Source organism: Echiichthys vipera (assembly GCF_963691815.1).
Source record: "Echiichthys vipera genome assembly, chromosome: 17".
NCBI classification, from domain to species: Eukaryota; Metazoa; Chordata; class Actinopteri; order Perciformes; family Trachinidae; genus Echiichthys; species Echiichthys vipera.
In genome coordinates, this window is record NC_139842.1 from 1,087,234 (window position 1) to 1,103,473 (window position 16,240).

Here is a 16,240-nt window from a genome sequence, read left to right on the forward strand (position 1 = left end):
TTAATAATGAACTGGTTTCGTCTGTAAAAGGATCGAGGAGGTGGGGCGGGGGTTTACGCTAACGTCAGTCTAAAGGTTTCCACCAGTGATCGTCTTCAGTCCGGCTCCGGGTGAAAACACTCTTTAAAGTCCAGAAACGTCAAAAAGGGGATGTGGGTAAAAATGAGCGCGTGTTAATGTGACGTCAGGAGGCGGGAGGGAATGTTACGAGTTGTTTGGGACGTGTTCTTCGCACCGTGACGCTCGTCTTCCTCACTCCTGAATCCAGACGTGACGAAGGGGGGGTTCAGTTTGCAGAGGGGTGGAACGACAGCTGCTGGGAGGGGTGCGCCTGGACCTGAAGAGCTGCCAAACAAAACCAACCACAGTAACAGAGTTAAAGCTCGTTTTCACAAAGGAATTAAACCATTTGTGGCTCCGTCAGTTTTCAACATAATGTGAGAGAGAATGTTAAAAACTGACGGTGCCAATAAAATTCATATGTTTGTCCAAAAAATAACCCAAATAAGTCAAACTATAATATTATGGTCTGTCTAAAGCAGTCACGGCATTATTTCTTTTAAAAAAAGTCATAGAAAAGTGCAAATTCAAATTTTTTTCCTGTTTCTAAATCCCAAAGTTTTGTTTAAAATTCCAAACTTTTTGTTTAAAATTCCAAAAATTGTTTAAAAATTCAAAACTTGAGTTTAAAATTTCCAGTTTTTTGTTTGCAAATTCAAAACTTTTGTTTCCAAATTCAAAACTTTTGTTTGCAAACTCAGATCTGTTCAGACAATGGGGAACACGACACTGAGGAGAAACACGAGGCTCGGAGCAGGAAATCTTATTTTGAAAGGGCTTTAAGTCACGACTGAACAGCAGGATAGTGTTTCCAAAAAATGAGCCCCAAAAAAGTCGTAGAATGTCGAAAAAGTCTAAAAATGTCAAAATATAATAAGTCTAAAAATCAGTCATAGAAAAGTTTGTTGACAAAAGTCAAGAAAAGTCAAAATAAAGTGTCTAAAAAACTCAAAGTAAGTGAAAATATAGTATTCTAAAGTGATGTTAAAGTCATTTCCTGTAATCGTTGCGGTTCCAGAGTCGTGCGTGTCCGGCGGCGTGCTGTACCTTGCGGGTGTCCGATGTAGAAGTGTTGCGGCGCCCCCTGCTGGGGGGCGTGTTGGGGGTTGGAGCCGCCGCCTTGCTGGGAGACGTAGTGCAGCATGACGGGCGGCAGGCCGTGTCCCGCCGAGTGGTGCGGTCCTGACAGACTTCCTGCCACGTGCGCCTGCAGAGGACAAACAAAGCGAGGAGGACGTTAGAAGAGCCGGGTGACGCCCCCCGCCCTCTTCGCCGTCTCTCTGGCGTGGACACTGACCTGTGTGAGCTGGCCGATGGAGGGGAAGCCGTGGGGCAGAGGCTGGTGGGCCGGGAGGCCGTAGCCCTGCATGGTGTAGGGCGTCTGGGGGGAGCTGTGGCCCGGCTGCAGGTTAGGAGGCGTGGGAGCCGACAGACCTCCAGAGTGGAACATGGACTGAGGCTGAGGGCCGGTCTGACTCGACTGGGAGGAGAAACCAGACGGAGGAGAGGAGAAACCAGACGGATGAGAGGAGAAACCAGACGGATGAGAGGAGATTAAACAGCAGACATGGAGGAAACCACAGGAAGTTCACTTCAGGATTTGTTTTTCCTCAGACGTCACTTTCTTATATTATATTATTTATTATTTATCTGATAAATTACAGACTCACTTTTCCTGACTTCAGAGGATTGTCATAAATAAAATAATAAATAAATATAAATAAATAATAAATAAATAAAATAATAAATAAATAAAAATAAATCATAAATAAAATAATAAATAAAAATAAATCATAAATAAATAAAAATAAATCATAAATAAATAATAAATAAAAATAGTTCATAAATAAAATAATAAATAAATAAAAAAAAATTATAGATGAAATAATAAATATAATATAAATTAAGTTCATAATTTTAATTTATAATATATGTATTAATGCTTTATAATGTATTAAAATGTATAATATATTCATAATTTATAATATATTAATAATTCATTATATATTATAAACACTTTTCTTTATTTTATAAAATATATAAATTAATTCCATCATTTTTATTTACAATATATTAATAATTTTTCACTTTTCTTTATTTTATAAAAAGTTAGAAATTATTTTCACATGTTTTTATATCATTAATAATAATTATGTAGCAGGACAATTTCGTGATATTCATATTTTTTAGTCTTTTGACAGAATCACACAAAATATAACAAACTATGATCTAATCTTTAACATCATAGGTTTCATACATCAGCCCGTTTACGGCAAACGACTGCCGACCGTTTAAGAGGCCTGTTTACCTGAGTGTGTCCCGGACTGGGAGCTGTGTGCTGGGGGGGCGGCTGGTTCCCAGTGGGAGTGCTGGAGGGCTGAGGATGATGCATGGAGCCCGAGTGGTGCGAGAACGACTGAGCTGAGAGAGAAACACCAAACAAAAGGCTTCATTTAGGGCGCCCTCCCACTGTTCCTCCGTGCCGTGCCCCAGCACGTGTCACGGCTAAAGTCTGGTTCCTTTGACCAGTGTGAGTGCAACCGTACCACGTCTAGGAGCGGCACGCTTGCCGTCCACGGCCCGTTTGGGAGAGGTGGGCTTTAGTAAAGCACGTTTGCACGTGTACGAGCACGAGCCTGCGCACGTGTACGAGCACGAGCGTGCGCACGTGTACGAGCACGAGGCCTACGGCGGTTCTGAGGTCATTTCCTGTGCGCCTGTTGGGACGTAGAAAAAAGAAGGAGGGACCATGCGCGGACATTTCAAACAATGGCGGTGAAAGGTTCACGTTGGTGTGATGCGGAGGTGGAGTGTTTACTGCAGATTTGGTCGATGAAAAGATTCAAAAACAGTCGACAAGACGCACAAAAACTCCGAGGTCTACGGAAAGATCTGGAAACAAAGCCACGCATCGCCATGACGTCATCAATGCGTGTGACGTGTTACGGCCTGATGACGTATAGGCAGCAAGAAGCATTCTCCGAGGCCCAGGTAGTGTGAGTACAAACGGGCCTGGAGGGGGGGACAAGGACCCTAAAGCACGGGGCACGGGACGGAGGCACAGTGGGAGGGCGCCCTGGAACAATGAGCTCAGTTTCAAATGTGTAGCGGGGGAAATGTGGGTATTAAAGTGACCCAGCAGCGTCCAAGCTTTTCTAAAAGCATTATTTAGCATCATGCTCAGAGGCTCTAAAAGTCTTGGTGCATTCGTCTTAAAGTCCTGCAGCTGAATCGTGTTTGTTTCCGTTGAAGCAGATAAGAACTCAAAGCACCGGCCACATTTCTTATCGTGTCTTTTCCTCTCAGAGATCTGAACCCACAACTCATTAAGACTCACTCACTTACTCTCCCCCTCCACTCAGGACTGAATTTCACCTCCCTCAGACACGTTTTTACCCATCAGTAACAGTTTAGGAGCTAAATCCATTTTATCCCAACACATATGAGCGGCTTCAATGTGAATCCAACTAACTGGTGTGAGATCCAGGTATTTAACCTCTCACAGGCCGATGATGTCACTGGAACCCTTTGTGCTCCAAGTGCCAACGACCATCGTTAGAGTGACAGTCGTTGGTGGAAGTTGGTCTGGACTTGGTTAGTGCTGGTCCAGTCCCAGCCTGGTCCTGGTCCAGTGGTTGGTGGAAGTAGGTCTAGACTTGGTTAGTGCTCTATTGAGTGTGAACCACAGTCGTTGGAGTCACAGGAGGACGTTTGTGAACAGTTGTTCTTTGAGGTTGGATTGTTGGATGAAGGGATGAAAGGGCAGCATTGTAAACTGGAGAGAAGTGGAGTCTCAGACCTCCTCCTCTGGTTAGCCATGGTCCAGTTCCAGCCTGGTCCTGGTCCTGGTGTCTCAGACCTCCTCCTCTGGTTAGCCATGGTTTCTCTACTTTTACAACTGTTCACAAACGTCCTCCTGTGACTCCAACGACTGTCGTTAAGACTAAATAGAGCACTAATGAAGTCCAGACCTAATTCCACCAATGACTGTCACTCTAACGACGGTCGTTGGCACTTGGAGCACAAAGGGTTTCAGTGACATCATCGGCCTTGTGAGAGGTTAAATACCTGGATCTCCACACCAGCTAGTTGGTCCTGGTCCTGGTCCTGGTCCTGGTCCTGGTCCTGGTCAGATGCGTACATGAACTGATGAAGCCTCTTGGATGAGAGGTGAAACATCTTCCTAGACCAGGGTCACTGTCCTGCATGTATTAGTTTCTCTCTGCTCTAACACACTTAAGTCTATTGATCTGCTCGTTATCACGCAGCTGATGCTCGTCACAGTGTGATCATTGTCAGACTCAGGTGTGTTAGGGTAGGGAGGAACCTAAAACATGCAGGACAGTGGCTCTGCAGGACCAGAACTGCCCACCCCTGTCCTAGACAAAGAACCAAGCCCAGTTGCTCTGAGGATAACGAGGACCTGAACACGTGAGAACATCCACAGACTTCCTGTCATTGGTTAAAAACAGAATTCTTCTTACCATACATGGCCTGTTGTGGCCCCTCACCCTGGCCGGGGTACTGGGGCCCAGGAGCGCCCATCTGCTGAGGAGGAGCCCCGGACGTCAGCATCCTCGCTCCCCCCTGCAGCATCGAGTAAACTGGCTGCAGAAAAAACAGAGTCAAAGATTTCATCAGCTACTCACAACTTAGTTAACGACGAACTTTGTGCTTCAGGTCATTTACTCCTAACAGACGAATGCAACGAAGTACCCTGAGGGCGCCCTCCCACTGTTCCTCCGTCCCGTGCCCCAGCACATTCCACGGCTAAAGTCTGGTTCCTTTGACCAGTGTGAGTGCAACCGTACCACGTCTAGGAGCAGCACGGTTTTCCCACTCTTCCACTGAGCCACAGTCGCTCCAATACACATGCTCCGTACCTGTCCGTGGTAGTGAGGGGGCAGGGCCTGCAGCACCTGGCCGTACTGCAGGTAGGACTGGGGGTACGGCGAAGCCACCAGAGGGGGTCCTGCAGCCGAGGCCGCGGCTGAGATCATGGGGGAGGCGGAGGAGGGGTGGTGCTCCGGACGCTGTCCCACCACCGGGCCTGAAACAGCACAACACACACATACACAGTAAATAAACATTACTAATAAGAGTAAATAAAGAGTAAATAAAGAGTAAATAAACATTAATTATAAGAGTGTTTACCTTTGGCTCGGGGGTATTTCCCCTGATTCACGGTGGACATGGCGTACTGATACATCTGAGGAGCCTGAGGACGACACGGGGCCACATGAGGCTGATTTATTAATATATTAATAATATAACAGATATAATTATATAACAGCTATAATGATACGTTAATAACAGATATAATAATCCATAATAAGGCGTCACACCTGGATCTGGTGCCCCTGGATGTGGAGGGGGGACATGTAGGACAGGTAGTGCCCCGGTGGGTTGCCGTAGATGGCTCCTCCCCCTCCTGGCTGACCCGGGGGACCCAGGACCAGGGAGGGGCTGGGGGGCGTGGGACGAGGGGGGGTCGGGGTCGGAGCGGGCTTCTGCTCGGATCACAGCAGACAACAACATGGGTTACCATGGTTACGCAGACGACACAAACCGACGCCAACACACACATCACTCACACACACACACACACGCACACGCACACACTCACACACACACATATCACACACATATCACACACACACACACACACACACACACACTCACCGGCACCACGTTCACTTTTATGGGAAGAAATTCTTTTGCGTTTGGATTCAACGTAGAGTTTTTCACTTGTCTGCAAAAAAAAAAACAAAAGCAGAAAAGATTTTTAGTGAAAGAAGTTTTTAGTGTCTAAGACTCAGTCACAGGAGTCACTCACGTGGTCGCTGCAGCCTCCGGGCGCTCGCCGCTGTCCGGACCGCCGTCCTCGCCGCTGCCGGGGACCGCCGGGCCGGGCTGCGGGCCCTCTGGTCCGGCGGGGCCCGCGGCGGCCTCTGCGCTCGGCTGCAGGTCAGAGGAGGAGACGGGTTTAGGCAGCGAGGAGGAAGAGGAGGAGGAGTCAGGAGAGGAGGAGCTGTGAGGGGCGTCTGAAGAGGACGAGCTCGCCGACGGAGACGAGGTGGGCTGCAGCTGAGAAAACACAGGAACACACACTCTTTATTACCAACACACACACACACACACACACACACACACACACACACACACTCTTTATTACCAACACACACTGTGTCATACAGGTGAAACACTTCATTCTCACCCTGAACTCTTTGCCGAACTTGCGGAGCTCCTCCAGCTGAGATCTCTGCTGCACCGTGGGAACTGAGAGAGAGAGAGAGGGAGAGAGGGAGAGAGAGAGAGAGAGAGAGAGAGAGAGAGAGAGAGAGAGAGAGAGAGAGAGAGAGAGAGAGAGAGAGAGAGAGAGAGAGAGAGAGAGAGAGAGAGAGAGAGAGAGGTTACATCAGTGTTCAGACACGACGACGCTCACGGGAGAAAACGACAAAATACAATCAGATTTGCCTTTTGTTTCCACGGCGACTGCGTTTTTGGGGCTTAAAAAACTCCTCCAGAGTGTAAGGGCGCCCTCCCACTGTGCCTCCGTGCCGTGCCCCAGCACGTGTCAAGGCTAAAGTCTGGTTCCTTTGACCAGTGTGAGTGCAACCGTACCACGTCTAGGAGCGGCACGCTTGCCGTCCACGGCCCGTTTGGGAGAGGTGGGCTTTAGTAAAGCACGTTTGCACGTGTACGAGCACGAGCGTGCGCACGTGTACGAGCACGAGGCCTACGGTGGTTCTGAGGTCATTTCCTGTGCGCCTGTTGGGACGTAGAAAAAAGAAGGAGGGACCATGCGCGGACATTTCAAACAATGGCGGTGAAAGGTTCACGTTGGTGTGATGCGGAGGTGGAGTGTTTACTGCAGATTTGGTCGATGAAAAGATTCAAAAACAGTCGACAAGACGCACAAAAACTCCGAGGTCTACGGAAAGATCTGGAAACAAAGCCACGCATCGCCATGACGTCATCAATGCGTGTGACGTGTTACGGCGTGATGACGTATAGGCAGCAAGAAGCATTCTCCGAGGCCCAGGTAGTGTGAGGACAAACGGGCCTGGAGGGGGGAAACCTCTCGTACCTTTGCTGCTCCTTCCTTCAGACGCAGCGTCGCTTCTCTCTGCAGCTGCTGCGTTCAGGATCTCGTTCACTGTTGGACGACAAAGACACGCTCAGCTACTAAATACCGGGTTCCTGCAGCTTTAACAAAAGTCAACTCAAGCACTTTTTAAGCATTTCCAGGTGCGTTTCCGGTCTTTTCCAGCTCCACATTTGTTTCCAGAACAATCATCAGTGTTCATAAAGTTATTGTTTCACTTGTTCGTCACAGTAAATCAGATGTTTTTGTCCTTTAAACAACAACAACAACAACAACAACATGATGTTTGGTGTTTCGACTTTTCTACAGAAGGAACTATTTTGATCATCTGAGAATCAGAAAGCGTGATTTTTCAGGAGAAAATGTCACTAAATGTTGTTTTCACTTTCAAATATAAATGAAAAAAACCCAATTTATATATTTATAAGTTGATTTTTTACTTTCTTCACTTTTTTTAATTTAAAAATAAACAAATAAAAGAGAAAATGAAATAGGAAATTAAATAAAACCACAAATTTTACCACGATGTAATTTTCCCTTTTATTTATATTTTTATTTGTACTTTAAAGTAAACTACGCATAAATATATAAACGCATTTATTCATTTGAAAAAAAGGCATTTAAACAATAAAACAAACAAAAAACAATTTCTAAATCTATTATTTTAATTTTTTACTTTCCCTTTAATTTTAAATTTTAAATAAACAAATGAGAGAAAATTAAATAGGAAAATAAATAAAACTTTTACAACTACATTATTTCCCCTTTTATTTATTTATTTGTATTTTAATTAAAAGGAAATAATACATGAATATTTAAATGCAAACATACATTTAAAAAAATGAATAAATGGTAAAAATAAATACAAAATAAATAAAAATGTAATACAAAATAAATATAAAATAAATAAAAATTAAATACAAAATAACTGTAAAAATAAATAAAAATATAAACCAAATCCAAGTGTTTGAGGATTTCCAGCTCCTGTTTGAAACTGTAAAAACCGACGTATTTCATAAAACAAAGGTCTCACCATCGACAGGGAACAACGGCGTGGGGCCCGAGGGCTTGGCGTTGGTGGTTGCCATGGTGACGGCAGAGGAGGAGGAGGAGGAGTCCAAGAAGACGGGGCCGACCAGCGGGACGTCCTGGGGAGGAGCGTCTGGTTTTAGAGGACGAGAGACTGAAGAAGGGAAGAGAGAGAGAGAACTGAGAATCTGTGTGTGTGCGTGCGTGTGTGACTGTGTGTGTGCGTGTGTGTGTGTGTGTGTCTGTGTGTGTGCGTGTATGACACAGACCTGCAGCAGGGGAGGTCTGGGAGTTCGGGGTCCGCAGGTTCCTGCCGCTCTGAAGTCTCTGGGTTTTGGGGGAAGTTCTGGATGAAACTGGGACAGAAAGAGAGAAAAACACTTATTATTATATTAATAATTATATATATGTATATATATAAAATAAATGAATTCCCGGGGTCGTACCTCCGTTAACAGACGAGCGCGGCGGGTCGGCCGGCGCCTGAGGGGGCGGGAGGGAGTGCGGGAGGACGTGATTGGTGCAGGGAGGGCTGCTGGCGCCCGGCGGGCTGCTCTGGGACTGGTGAGGAGAGAAGGCCGTTCTGACGGACAGCGGGCTGCTCCGGTCAGACGGAGGTTTGGGGGAAGAGGAGCCGGGCGGCGGGTGTCTGGAGGAGGAAGGGGCGGAGCTTCGGCCGGAGGCTCCGCCCATCCTGCCGGACAGGCCGATCTCCCGAGCGCGCTGCGGCAGAGGGATGTATTTACCTTCCCTGGGAAACCGGAGGAGGACACAGCTGGTGAGAGGCATTCTGGGAAACTGAACACATCCAATTTATTCTGCACGGAGAGATCACAGCGTCTGGAGCGTCTCACCTGGAGGTGGCGTTGGCGCTGGAGGTGGCGTTGGCCGGGGCGGTGGAGCCGGGGCTCGCCCGCTCCTCCCTCTCCCGCACCACGGAGCTGTACTTGTCCTCCTCGCTGCGGCCCTCGTCGTTCTCCAGAGACACACGCCGGCGGTACTGCAGACTGCCCTCGATCTCGTTGGCTAACCGAGCGGCTCGAGCTTCACGCTGACGGAAGACCTCAGAGTTCCCCTTCTCCAAAGGCATGCTGGGAAATACACGCACACAGCAGATAGTTTTATTATTTTTATTTTCCCCTAATTGCTTTTATGTTAATTTATTTTAATAATTCCACATTTTTAATGTCGTTGTAAAACGCAGCACGGGGCTACAATGTACTTCTTTTTTTATTGGCGTGGCGGTGCCGCGCCTGTGACTCACGTGTACATGGAGAGGCTGGAGTCGTACGTGGACTTGACGCCGTACGTCTCCTCGTTAAACTTGAACATCTCGTTGGCGTCCCAGCCGTTCGTCTGAAACAACAAATACAATATTAATAAAACAGAAATGAGAACGATGAAGCTGAAGTCTGAACGTAACGGGCAGATTCATACGGAGGCCGCGGGGAAATAAATGATAAAAACAAATAAATTACGTTATAGAAACATAAATAAATATACAGAAAAACTACTTATTTATATGCAGAAAAATATAGAAATATATATATATATTTCTATACAAACAAATGAAAAAGTGAATGTGAAAATAAATGAAATGTTTATAATTATTCTCTTCTATTTTCATAATTTTATCTACTTCCATACGTATTTTTATTTTCCCTCTGAACAAAAACTCACTGACGTCCTGTTAAATGAACAGGTAACAAGATTAGATACGCTTATGACGTGTGTGTGTGTGTGTGTGTGTGTGTGTGTTTGTGTCTCTGTGTGTGTGTGTGTGTGTGTTTGTCTGTGTTCCCTCACTGCGTCTGTCTCCAGTTCGAAGTTTTCTCCGTTGCCGTTCCCGTCCCACCTCTGCAGGACTTTCTCCCGGTGTTCCCCGTTCACCCGCGTCGAGCTGATGGACGTGTCGGTGAACGTGTCTATACACACACACACGCGCACACGCACACGCACAAACACACGCAAACAGGGACAGACAGACAGTCAGACACATAAAAACAACTTAAATCTTCGCGTCAGTTTGTTTACGTTCAGTCGGCTGCAACAAAAACTGGACGCAGGAAATCAAACGTGTCAACAGGGAGAATGATCGGTTTTCTCTTTAACTTAATAATAATAATAATAACAACCTCCTCACACAGCTAAAGTCTGGTTCCTTTGACCAGTGTGAGTGCAACCGTACCACGTCTAGGAGCGGCACGCTTGCCGTCCACGGCCCGTTTGGGAGAGGTGGGCTTTAGTAAAGCACGTTTGCACGTGTACGAGCACGAGCGTGCGCACGTGTACGAGCACGAGGCCTACGGCGGTTCTGAGGTCATTTCCTGTGCGCCTGTTGGGACGTAGAAAAAAGAAGGAGGGACCATGCGCGGACATTTCAAACAATGGCGGTGAAAGGTTCACGTTGGTGTGATGCGGAGGTGGAGTGTTTACTGCAGATTTGGTCGATGAAAAGATTCAAAAACAGTCGACAAGACGCACAAAAACTCTGAGGTCTACGGAAAGATCTGGAAACAAAGCCACGCATCGCCATGACGTCATCAATGCGTGTGACGTGTTACGGCGTGATGACGTATAGGCAGCAAGAAGCATTCTCCGAGGCCCAGGTAGTGTGAGTACAAACGGGCCTGGAGGGGGGGACAAGGACCCTAAAGCATGCGTCCCTAGTTCCTCAAATCAAACACTGTGGTTAAAATTCACCTCTGACAGCGAAGTTTAAGTCGACGTCGCGGCAGGTCATGGTCACCAGGTCGGCGGGGCTGAAGATCATGGTGTCGGTGATGTCTTCGATCTTTGGAGGAGAGGAGCGGCTGCCTCCTCCTTCATCACCTCCTCCTCCTCCTCCGTCGCTCTGCTGGTGCACAGCATCCACAGCCAGCTCACACTGACCACAGAAGAAGAGCTCGTCAGTTTGGCGTCAGTGAAGGATTCAGAGAAAGCTTGGTTTGGTTTTTACCTGTGAGCTTAAAGTTTTGAAGATTCCTTCGTATGCGGCGCCGTTCTTCACTCTCACGTCGCAGGTGGAGCCCTGAAAGCAGCAAAAGCACGTTTGTACCTGATGCTTTTAAATAACAGAATAAAAGTCTCCTACTTCAGACGGACGAGCGTCACTCACCACGACGGCTGTGAGGAAATGAAGCATCCTGGCGTTGTTGTAGACGCCTTCGAACACCTGCAGGAGACACGGCGCAGAAATACTTAGAGAATGATGTTGCAGATGCAGTTGCAGAGGTTTTAAAATTAGCAAATCTCCACTCTGCAGCTGTTAGACAGACATTTCCCCTTTGTGGACGAATAAAAATAACTAAATCTTCTCTGATAATTAATAAAATATTAATAATAACAGTGTTGTTTTCATAAACACAGAGGTGTCAGTACTCACGACGCTGCTGACAGGAGGAGACTGAGCCGGTGGTTTCATTGTGTTTCTGGTCCTGAAGAATAAATATGACACAAAATATTAATATTATAAACTATTCTGTTACAGATGAGGTCATTAAGATTATTGTTGTCTACAGCATTTCTGCTCTCATTTATTTATTATTAATATTTTTACTTGTTTAGTAGTTTTCAGTAGGTTGAGTAATAATATTAATAGTAAAGATAAAAAACACAATAATAAATCATGATAATAACATCAATAATAACACAATACTAAATCATTGTAATAATAATAAAACAATAATAAATCAATAATAATACCCATACAATAAAATAACACAATAAATAATTGTAATAATAAAAAACTAAACTCAACACAATAATAAATCATGATAATAATATTAATAATAAACGAACACCAATAAATACTTCAAATAATAGTTATAATAAAATTAATAACGATAAAATAACATAATAATAAATCATTGTTAAAATAATAATAAAACACAAAAATAAATTATAAAAAAGATACAACACAATACAACTAAATGATAGAATAATAATTAAAATATAAATAAAACAAGAATAAGCAATTATGACAATAATAATAAATAATTATAATTATAAAGACAAAATAACACAATAATAAATCATGATATTATTAATAATAAAGATAAAATAACAATAAAAACAATTATAATAATAACTAAGATATAATAACACAATAATAGAATATATAATAGTAATAATAATAAAATAACAACATATAATAAAAGTAATATTAATAATAATAAAATAACACAATAATAAAATAATCATGTTGAATAATCCAGCTTTCCAAATCCAGAAACCAGGTCATAGTAATACAATAATAATAATATTAATAATAGTGTGTATAATAATAATAAAGCACTGTTTCTGCCGCTGTGAGCAGAAATAATTAATAATAAAAATAAACAATAACACTAACGTCAGCTAACAGCTAATCCAAACCGAGCGCTCCTCCTCAGAGAACAATAAAACCCCGCAGCCTTAAACACGGACACACACCCGCGCATTAAAACACTTATTACAATAAAAACAGTTTTTATGTTACAGATAATAAAGTCATAAACATAAACGCTGCTAATGCTAATGCTGCTAACGCTGTTGTTGTTGTTCGGAGGCGGTTAGCTCAGGCGGCTAACGCGGCTAGCTTCGGCGCTGACGTCGAGTTTAACGGACGGAGACACAAAGGAACGGCGGGAAAACAAGAGAAGAAGAAACGACGCAAAATGGCGGATGATCGAGAGTTTAAACGGTACTTTTTAGTCATGAGCATCACTGTCGTCCCGCTGCCGACGAGCCGGTGAGAAGTGTCCCGGTTTGACCGTTTGACAGGCCACACACACACACTCTCTCTCACACACTCTCTCACACACACATACACACACACTCGCGCACGCACACACACACACGCACGCGCACAAACACACACAGCGGAGGGACAACAAAACACGGTCACCGGCGCGTGGGATTGGTCCAGAGCGGGCCCTGCTGGTCACGTGACAGCGCGAGGGGCGGTCCAGTGGGCGGGGTTAGAGGGGGGAGGAGGGAAGGGGGGTGAACGTGACCATAAAGAAAATATTAATAAATGCAGATAAACAAAATAATAATAATAATAAATACACAAATAAATATATACACACATAAACGAATAAATACAAAAATTCACGAGTAAATGGATAAAAAATACATGAAAAAATAAATACAAAAATACACAAATAAATAAATACAGAAAATAAAGAAAGACAAAATACACAAATAAATACAAAAATAAAGAAAGACAAAATACACAAATAAATAAAAAAGCACACAAATAAAGAAATGCATGAGTAAAGAAATACATAACTAAAGAAATACAGAAATACACAAATGAAGAGATACATAAATACATAATTAAATGCAGGAATAATTACAAAAATAAAGAAAAACAAAAATACATGAATAAAAAAATACACAAATTACGTAACTGAAGAAATACAAAATCACATAAAAAATACAAAAATAAATAAGTAAAGAAATACATAAATAAAGAAATACATAAATAAATGCAGGAATATATTGTATTCATGTAGACATTTCTGCATTTATTTATACATTTACTCATGTATTCTTGCATTTATGTTTTTCTTATTTTATTTTTCTATTCTTTCATTTTTTATTATATTTATTTATAAATGTATTTAATTTATATATTATTATTTTATTTATGTGTTCATTTGTTTACTAATCTATTTAATTACACATTTATTTCTGCATCTATTTATTAATTTATCATTATATTTATTTCTGCATTTATTTATTATTATATTTATTTACACATGTATTTATTCATTTATGTATTATATTATTATTATGTATGTATTCATTTATTGCTCTATTTATTGACCGTGTATTTATGTGTTTAATGCTTCTTCCTTTATAGTTTTGAAATAAACAAACATATTGACTTTAATCCCAAACGCATCTTTGTTATTACCCGGTATTAAAGAGCTCTGTGTGAACGCGTCTCCGCACGTGAGCGAACCGGGACGAGCCGGTGACTGTACCGAGCGCTCTGTGGATAAACCCCGCCCACTGCTTTAATCTGAGCCCTGATTGGACAATAACCTGTCAATCATTTCTGACCTTTACAACTATTGGTTCGGTCCGATGTCAATCATTCGTGTGAGGGCGGGTCTTCAAAGGTCATGTGAGGAAACTGCTGCTGAACATGAGCAAAGACTCATAAATACAGGTAAAGATGAACATTTTAATCATTTTAAAGTATTTTAATAATGATAATTTAATATTAAGTCACAATAACTGAAATATTAACATTCAAACGACAGCATTTTGGTGAATTTATGGAATTATTTGCTCGAATAAATCAAAATTCGGTCGGAGAAACAAAGTGAACTCTCGTTTTTGATTATTTTTATGTTTATTATTTATTTCCACTGATGCTTCAGGGAGGTTGGACTCGAACGGGCGCTTTGTTGTTGTTAAAAATGTTTTATTTTGTTTATTCCTCCAAAATAAAAGCTTATGAATCATTTTCCCGGTAACACAACAGAAATATGACTTTTATGACTTTATTCTGTCATTTATCGTCACTTTAAACCTCTTTAAATGTTTCTTTACCTTTAATTTCTCTCTCCAGGACCCGTCCCCTCATGGTGGTTCAGGTCTGAGTCCCTGTGACCCTGAGGGCTGTGGTCTGGACCCGTCCCCTCATGGTGGTTCAGGTCTGAGTCCCTGTGACCCTGAGGGCTGTGGTCTGGACCCGTCCCCTCATGGTGGTTCAGGTCTGAGTCCCTGTGAACCTGAGGGCTGTGGTCTGGACCCGTCCCCTCATGGTGGTTCAGGTCTGAGTCCCTGTGACCCTGAGGGCTGTGGTCTGGACCCGTCCCCTCATGGTGGTTCAGGTCTGAGTCCCTGTGACCCTGAGGGCTGTGGTCTGGACCCGTCCCCTCATGGTGGTTCAGGTCTGAGTCCCTGTGACCCTGAGGGCTGTGGTCTGGACCCGTCCCCTCATGGTGGTTCAGGTCTGAGTCCCTGTGACCCTGAGGGCTGTGGTCTGGACCCTGGTGCTCCTGGTCTCCCATGGCAGAGTGGTCTCAGGCGAGGGGCCGGACTAAGAACGCCTCACAAAGACTCTACGGACAAACCAGGAAGAGGAGGAGAGACCCGGCCCGGATCCAGGCCCAGACAGAGGGCTCGCCGGCGAGCACCTGCAGCCCGGCCGGGCACAGCCCGAAAAAGTGACGTGGCCCCTCCCCCCTCTCCGTCCTGTGGCCCCACCACTCACAGGAGGAGCCTCTGAGGTCGGGGCGCTGCTGCACGGGGGGCAGTGAGGGTGAGGGGCCTGGAGGGTCCAGACCAGGGCAGCAGAGGCTCTGGGGCCGTGGAGCGTCTCCTCTCTGTGGGGGAAGGAGCCGGAGCTTGTGAGGGAGGTGGAGCTCCCAGTTAGATCTGGGGGGGCTCACCTCCACACACAGTCTGGATCTGGACCCGTGCTCCTGGATAGGGGCTGGACCCTGGTCTTCTCTGGAGGGGCCCAGGGTGTGAGGGGCCGGGCGGGTGTGGGGAGACTCTCAAACCCCCGGCTGAGCGCCGCGGTGTTGGAGTTGACCCCGGTGGACCAGAGGGTGGCCTCCTTACGCCTGCGGGTGGTGGGGGGGGGGACTCTGACTGTTGTTGGTGCAGATGCAGCGAACAGCAGTTCAGAGTCTGGGGCCTTCTTGGAGACCCTGAATGGAGTCCTGCATGGGGCTCCAGTAGGGGACTCCAGAGTCCTGCTGGGAGACTTCAACGCCCACGTGGGCAACGATGGAGACACCTGGAGAGGCTGATTGGGAGGAACGGCCTCCCTGATCTAAACCCCAGCGTCTGGTGTTAGACTTGTGTGCTGGTCCTGGATCCTCTTTAACAAACACCATGTTGGAAGAGAAGGAGGCTCAGAAGTGGACCTGGTTCCAGAGCACACTAGGCCAAAGGTCCAGGATCCAGTCTGTGATGGTCTCATCTGATCTGAGGCCGGATGTTTTGGACACTCGGGTGAAGAGAGGGGCAGAGCTGTCAGCTGATCACCATCTGGGGATGAGTGGGTCAGAGGATGGGGAAGGTTCTGGACAG

At 44.9% G+C, this 16,240-nt stretch overlaps 1 protein-coding gene across 1 annotated transcript; it reads right to left on the reverse strand.

Annotated features, from left to right (window-relative positions):
• atxn2l (ataxin 2-like) lies at positions 1-13,004 on the reverse strand. The gene is made up of 23 exons (XM_083931097.1): positions 12,886-13,004; positions 11,583-11,634; positions 11,316-11,372; positions 11,157-11,228; positions 10,901-11,084; positions 10,004-10,122; positions 9,462-9,553; positions 9,052-9,288; positions 8,644-8,948; positions 8,467-8,553; positions 8,202-8,351; positions 7,151-7,219; positions 6,278-6,339; positions 5,897-6,147; positions 5,743-5,812; positions 5,406-5,570; positions 5,215-5,278; positions 4,944-5,110; positions 4,545-4,668; positions 2,369-2,481; positions 1,358-1,540; positions 1,108-1,267; positions 1-345 (listed from the first exon to the last, which is right to left on the reverse strand). The coding sequence occupies exons 1-23, from the start codon at positions 12,900-12,902 to the stop codon at positions 287-289; spliced, it is 2,859 nt and encodes a 952-aa protein (XP_083787223.1). The 5' UTR covers positions 12,903-13,004; the 3' UTR covers positions 1-286.
• Positions 13,005-16,240: the final 3,236 nt, after the last annotated feature.

Bases quoted from the DNA above. Each gene is read 5' to 3' on its own strand.
- atxn2l (XM_083931097.1), bottom strand. The intron at 7,220-8,201 runs GTGAGACCTTTG...GTCGTCCAACAG, and splicing joins GCCGTTGTTCCCTGTCGATG to TGAACGAGATCCTGAACGCA. The intron at 4,669-4,943 runs GTACGGAGCATG...TTTTTTCTGCAG, and splicing joins CCCCTCACTACCACGGACAG to CCAGTTTACTCGATGCTGCA.